The sequence below is a fragment of the Pseudophryne corroboree genome, chromosome 1 (assembly GCF_028390025.1).
Source record: "Pseudophryne corroboree isolate aPseCor3 chromosome 1, aPseCor3.hap2, whole genome shotgun sequence".
NCBI classification, from domain to species: domain Eukaryota; kingdom Metazoa; phylum Chordata; class Amphibia; order Anura; family Myobatrachidae; genus Pseudophryne; species Pseudophryne corroboree.
Genome location: NC_086444.1, coordinates 695,418,614 through 695,425,833, shown reverse-complemented (window position 1 = coordinate 695,425,833; position 7,220 = coordinate 695,418,614). Strand labels below are relative to the sequence as shown.

Sequence of the window (7,220 nt, the reverse complement as noted above, 5' to 3'; positions counted from 1 at the left end):
GCATTGATTCCTGCCGAAGTGGTGTCTGCTACTCATGTCCGGGATTCGGACCGACCCACGCAGGATGGTAAGTTTGATTTGTTAGATTTTTATTTAAATGTCCTCTAAATGTTGTAAATGTCATTTTTAAAGGATAAAGGATGCATAAAGTGTGTTTCACATATTTTAGGCCTATTAAGGTGTGTTTGTGTTTCGAATTTGCTTTTTTCACCATGCATTGGCTGTTTGGTAAATTTAATATTGCGCTAAAACATGTGCAATGGCTGCTGTTTTTTTTTTTTTAATAAAATATTTTTTGCGATATTGCTTGGACATCTGTGTTGTATGCTTATTTTATAAATAATTTTAGATTTATTTACTTCGGAAAAACGGTGCAATTATTCCAATATTACTTTTTTCAAACATTTGCAAGTAGTCAATCTCTGCAATATCTGAGGCATAATTCTCAAATGTAACAGATTTATTGTGTGCAACATCATGTACATTTGGATATACAACACAAAATAATGAAGCTTGAAGCTCTTAATCAGAAATTATTTGTTTATCCAATACCTAATAGATGGTTACAGTACACTAAGGCTTTGCAGTTATAATTTTTACACAAAGCATGGTAATAATGTTTGGTCCACTTTTTCAACAGTCCCACAGACCAGCCGGCCAGACAGGCCTCAGACAAGTCAGGATGAGGCAGGGATTGCAGGTAAGACTTCACTGTAGTCACATATTCTGAAAACACAGAGAAGTACAAAATATTAATGTTTATATTTTCACATAGGTTCTGCTTCTGGAAGCCGACCTCCTGTAAGGCGCCCATCACAGGGCTCGGGCCACTTACCCAGGAGGCCAAGTAAGACACGGCGTCTTGGCACGGAATCTGCGGCTCCATCATCCCCACCCAGGCGACGCATTTCGGCAGTGTCACCCCAGCCACCACTGGCACTATTGGCGAGTTCGCAGAGTGATGAGCCCCGATCACCTCAGTTATCTGGTGAGTAAAAACAGAAATTAAACACATAGGCAATAATATACACAGTACAGTTAATATGTTGTTAGTTGGTTTTGAGATTACATGTTTTCCAGAACAAGCAATGTGATGTTACGTCTTCAATTGCTAAAGGTGAAAATGTTTTTTTTTAAAAGGTCTTAGTGGATGATCTCGCCAACATCATTTTTAATAAATAACAGACATTTGTTTAAAATTTGGCCACACACGTGCACATTAAAATAAAATACCAATAAAATTCCAAAAAAAAAACAGCATCCACAACATTATATTGTTCACACATCTCCCCTGTCCAGTATGTAGATGGCTTACTGGCTCCGCTCATCTGGACTATCCAGGTAAGTAGTCTATATCGTGGTCAGGGGAGGTGATATAACACTGTAATGCTGTGGAGGGGAGGTAGTTAGGTGTGGATTATGCAAATCTGTCTATGTGGCCGCCTGTGTTGGTATATATGTTTTTGAAAAAAAAAAACATTATAAGTTTTGAAAAACAACGCCAAAAACTATACAAATGGAGTATTATGAATGTAGTAATGTGTAGAAGTAGCCTTTAAACAAATTGACTAATAAACATTGCATGTTGGCCACCCCATACAGAGCCCAGCTTGATGGCCGACGTGGACCAGCAGGGACAAGACCAACAGGCAACCATCACACTGCAACTTACACCTGTTGACCCAAGCCAGCCAATACAGCTGCAGGATATCCCCCAAGCCTCCATCAGTCCACAACTGGCACAAGCTCCGCCCCCAACCCAAATACCAGATGACTTTTGGGCCAGTTGGACAAGCCAACAGGCACAAAGCAATGCCAGCCTGACCGCACATACACAACACCTTGCCAGTCTGCCCCATCATCTACCGCGCATTAGTCGCAACTCGGGCAGACTGATTGTACAAGTAGGGCGAATGGCAACCTCAATGGAGCAAATAAGGGCTGACAACAGCCAAATGCTTGCTCATTTAACGCGCATCATAGATGAGCAACAGCGCCATCAGCAGGCACTCGTTCAGCTCATTCAGCACAACCAGGTTGTGAATGAGTCCTTATCCCGGATTGTAGCCAGCCACACTGCAACCAACACTCAACTGATTGCAAGCATTAATAATTTGAGCAGCAATATTACATTGATGGGAGCTCACCAAGTAACCTCCAGCTCGGGGACCACGACCCCTATCCAAACGCCAGTAACCTCCCCTGTTCGGCGTTCCTCCAGAGCACGTGCCAGTGAGCCAGCACAAAGCACAGCACCCAGCACACACAAGCGGAAAAAATAACCCCAATGTGATTTGCAAAATAAAAATTTGTATTTGACAAACACACAACTTCCTGTGTCCGTCTCAAACATTGTCGAAGCTGCTCTGTATGTATGTATGTTTTTCATGGGTAATGACTGAAAATGTATTTTTTGCATAAACTAAGTACAATGTACACACCACTATAAACAACAAACAGTAAGTTACAAAACACACAATAGAAAGTAGTGCAAAGTGTTTAGTCAAGGATAATTACAGCCTACTAAAACTGACCTGAAAAATAGCGCAGGATCACTTCTTGCCGTACCTGCCTCCCTACATATGTACTCACACTGTCACCAGATGGGTCTAACTCCTCTGCTTGCTGACTGCTTTCTCCCTCATCATGTGCCAGATGTTGGTTTAAACACAGATTATGGAGAAAACAGCAGCAGAACACAATTCTAGTCACCTTTGAGGGACTATACAACAAAAGGCCTGCAGATTTATCCAGACACCGAAACCGTGACTTCAGCACACCAAAACATCTTTCTATCACATTCCGCGTAGCCTTATGTGCATGATTGTAACTGTGTTCAGCAGGAGAATCAGGTTGGGACAATGGAGTAAGGAGCCAAGAGTAGCAGCCGTAACCCCCATCACCTGAAAAACAGATATAGTCAACATTAGTACATATGTTAGATTATTCTTTCACCTAATCAAAACTCGAGTTTGTGGTTAAAAGACATACACACAAAACATTTTAAACATACCCAACAGCCAGCCATCAGGCATTTGTCCGTCCTCAAATTTATCGAAGAGCGATGACTGACTGAGGATGAAGGAGTCATGGCAGCCACCAGGGTAACCTGCAACAACACTCATATAATAAGAATTTACTTACCGATAATTCTATTTCTCGGAGTCCGTAGTGGATGCTGGGGTTCCTGAAAGGACCATGGGGAATAGCGGCTCCGCAGGAGACAGGGCACAAAAAGTAAAGCTTTAGGATCAGGTGGTGTGCACTGGCTCCTCCCCCTATGACCCTCCTCCAAGCCAGTTAGGTACTGTGCCCGGACGAGCGTACACAATAAGGGAGGAATTTTGAATCCCGGGTAAGACTCATACCAGCCACACCAATCACACCAATCACACCGTACAACTTGTGATCTAAACCCAGTTAACAGTATGATAACAGCGGAGCCTCTGAAAAGATGGCTCACAACAATAATAACCCGATTTTTGTAACTATGTACAAGTATTGCAGATAATCCGCACTTGGGATGGGCGCCCAGCATCCACTACGGACTCCGAGAAATAGAATTATCGGTAAGTAAATTCTTATTTTCTCTATCGTCCTAGTGGATGCTGGGGTTCCTGAAAGGACCATGGGGATTATACCAAAGCTCCCAAACGGGCGGGAGAGTGCGGATGACTCTGCAGCACCGAATGAGAGAACTCCAGGTCCTCTTTTGCCAGGATATCAAATTTGTAGAATTTTACAAACGTGTTCTCCCCTGACCACGTAGCTGCTCGGCAGAGTTGTAATGCCGAGACCTCTCGGGCAGCCGCCCAAGATGAGCCCACCTTCCTTGTGGAATGGGCCTTAACCGATTTAGACTGTGGCAGGCCTGCCTCAGAATGTGCAAGTTGAATTGTGTTACAAATCCAACGAGCAATCGACTGCTTAGAAGCAGGCGCACCCAACTTGTTGGGTGCATACAGTATAAACAGCGAGTCAGATTTTCTGACTCCAGCTGTCCTGGAACATATTTTCAGGGCCCTGACAACATCTAGCAACTTGGAGTCCTCCAAGTCCCTAGTAGGTGCAAGGCACCACAATAAGCTGGTTCAGGTGAAACACTGACACCACCTTAGGGAGAGAACTGGGGACGAGTCCGCAGCTCTGCCCTGTCCGAATGGACAAACAGATATGGGCTTTTTTGAGAAAAAACCACCAATTTGACACTCGCCTGGTCCAGGCCAGGGCCAAGAGCATGGTCACTTTTTATGTGAGATGCTTCAAATCCACATATTTGACTGGTTTTAAACCAATGTGATTTGAGGAATCCCAGAACTACGTTGAGATCCCACAGTGCCACTGGAGGCACAAAAAAAGGGGTTTGTATATGCAATACTCCCTTGACAAACTTCTGGACTTCAGGAACTGAAGCCAATTCTTTCTGGAAGAAAATTTACAGGGCCGAATTTGAACCTTAATGGACCCCAATTTGAGGCCCATAGACACTCCTGTTTGCAGGAAATGCAGGAAACGACCGAGTTGAAATTTCTTTGTGGGGCCTTCCTGGCCTCACACCACGCAACATATTTTCGCCACACGTGGTGATAATGTTGTGCGGTCACCTCCTTTCTGGCTTTGACCAGGGTAGGAATGACCTCTTCCGGAATGCCTTTTTTCCCTTAGGATCCGGCTTTCCATCGCCATGCCGACAAACGCAGCTGCGGTAAGTCTTGGAACAGACATGGTACTTGCTGAAGCAAGTCCCTTCTTAGCGGCAGAGGCCATAAGACCTCTGTAAGCATCTCTTGAAGTTCCGGGTACCAAGTCCTTCTTGGCCAATCCGGAGCCATGAGTATAGTTCTTACTCCTCTACGTCTTATAATTCTCAGCACCTTAGGTATGAGAAGCAGAGGAGGGAACACATACACCGACTGGTACACCCACGGTGTTACCAGAACGTCCACATCTATTGCCTGAGGGTCTCTTGACCTGGCGCAATACCTGTCCCGTTTTTTTTTTTTTTTTTTTTTTTCAGACGGGACGCCATCATGTCCACCTTTGGTATTTCCCAACGGTTTACAATCATGTGGAAAAAACTTCTCAATGAAGTTTCCACTCTCCCGGGTGGAGGTCGTGCTGAGGAAGTCTGCTTCCCAGTTTCCATTCCCGGGATGAAAAACTGCTGACAGTGTTATCACATGATTTTCCGCCCAGCGAAAAGTCCTTGCAGTTTCTGCCATTGCCCTCCTGCTTCTTGTGTCGCCCTGTCTGTTTACGTGGGCGACTGCCGTGATGTTTTTCCCACTGGATCAATACCGGCTGACCTTGAAGCAGAGGTCTTGCTAAGCTTAGAGCATTATAAATTTACCCTTAGCTCCAGTATATTTATGTGGAGAAAAGTCTCCATACTTGATCACACTCCCTGGAAATTTTTCCCTTGTGTGACTGCTCCCCAGCCTCTCAGGCTGGGCTCCGTGGTTACCAGCATCCAATCCTGAATGCCGAATCTGCGGCCCTCTAGAAGATGAGCACTCTATAACCACCACAGGAGAGACACCCTTGTCCTTGGATATTGGGTTATCCGCTGATGCATCTGAAGATGCGATCCGGACCATTTGTCCAGCAGATCCCACTGAAAAGTTCTTACGTGAAATCTGCCGAATGGAATTGCTTCGTAGGAAGCCACCATTTTTACCAGGACCCTTGTGCAATGATGCACTGTTTTTAGGAGGTTCCTGACTTGCTCGGATAACTCCCTGGCTTTCTCTTCCGGGAGAAACACCTTTTTCTGGACTGTGTCCAGAATCATCCCTAGGCACAGCAGACGTGTCGTCGGGATCAGCTGCGATTTTGGAATATTTAGAATCCACCCGTGCTGATTGTAGCAGTATCCGAGATAGTGCTACTCCGACCTCCAACTGTTCCCTGGACTATGCCCCTATCAGGAGATCGTCCAAGTAAGGGATAATTAAGACGCCTTTTCTTCGAAGAAGAATCATCAATTCGGCCATTACCTTGGTAAAGACCCCGGGGTGCCGTGGACAATCCAAACGGCAGCGTCTGAAACTGATAGTGACAGTTCTGCACCACGAACCTGAGGTACCCTTAGTGAGAAGGGCAAATTTGGGACATAGAGGTAAGCATCCCTGATGTCCCGGGACACTATATAGTCCCCTTCTTCCTGGTTCGTTATCACTGCTCTGAGTGACTTCATCTTAATTTGAACCTTTGTAAGTGTTCAAAAAAAATTTTTTTTTTTAGAATAAGTCTCACCTAGCCTTCTGGCTTCAGTACCACAATATAGTGTGGAATAATACCCCTTTTCTGTAGTAGGAGGGGTAATTTAATTATCACCTGCTGGGAATACAGCTTGTGAATTTTTTCCCATACTACCTCCTTGTCGGAGGGAGACTTGGTAAAGCAGACTTCAGGAGCCTGCGAAGGGGAAACGTCTCGACATTCCCATCTGTACCCCCGGGATACTACTTGTAGGATCCAGGGGTCCTGTACGGTCTCAGCGCCATGCTGAGAACTTGTCAGACGCGGTGGAACGCTTCTGTTCCTGGGAATGGGCTGCCTGCTGCAGTCTTCTTCCCTTTCCTCTATCCCTGGGCAGATATGATCTTATAGGGACGAGAGGACTGAGGCTGAAAAGACGGTGTCTTTTTCTGCAGAGATGTGACTTAGGGTAAAAAACGGTGGATTTTCCAGCAGTTGCCGTGACCACCAGGTCCGATGGACCGACCCCAAACAAGTCCTCTTCCTTTATACGGCCATACTGTGCCGTTTGGAATCTGCATCACCTGACCACTGTCGTGTCCATAACATCTTCTGGCAGTTATGGACATCGCGTTTATTCATGATGCCAGAGTGCAAATATCCCTCTGTGCATCTCGCATATATAGAAATGCTCTATAGTCAATAAAATACTGTCCCTGTCAAGGGTATCAATATTTTTAGTCAGGGAATCCGACCAAGCCACCCTAGCTCTGCACATCCAGGCTGAGGCGATCGCTGGCCGCAGTATAACACCAGTATGTGTGTATATACTTTTTATTATATTTTCCAGCCTTGTCAGCTGGTCCTTGAGGACGGCCCTATCTATAGACGGTACCGCCACTTGTTTTGATAAGCGTGTGAGCGCCTTATCCACCTTAAGGGGTGTTTCCAAACGCGCCCTAACTTCTGGCGGGAAAGGGTATACCGCCCATAATTTTCTATCGGGGGGAACCCACGCA

The 7,220-nt window shown here is 45.4% G+C and overlaps 1 protein-coding gene across 1 annotated transcript; it reads left to right on the top strand.

Annotated features, from left to right (window-relative positions):
• Positions 1-595: 595 nt before the first annotated feature.
• Positions 596-2,314, top strand: LOC134935739 (uncharacterized). The gene is made up of 3 exons (XM_063930613.1): positions 596-700; positions 776-988; positions 1,603-2,314. The coding sequence occupies exon 3, from the start codon at positions 1,614-1,616 to the stop codon at positions 2,280-2,282; it is 669 nt and encodes a 222-aa protein (XP_063786683.1). The 5' UTR covers positions 596-700; positions 776-988; positions 1,603-1,613; the 3' UTR covers positions 2,283-2,314.
• Positions 2,315-7,220: the final 4,906 nt, after the last annotated feature.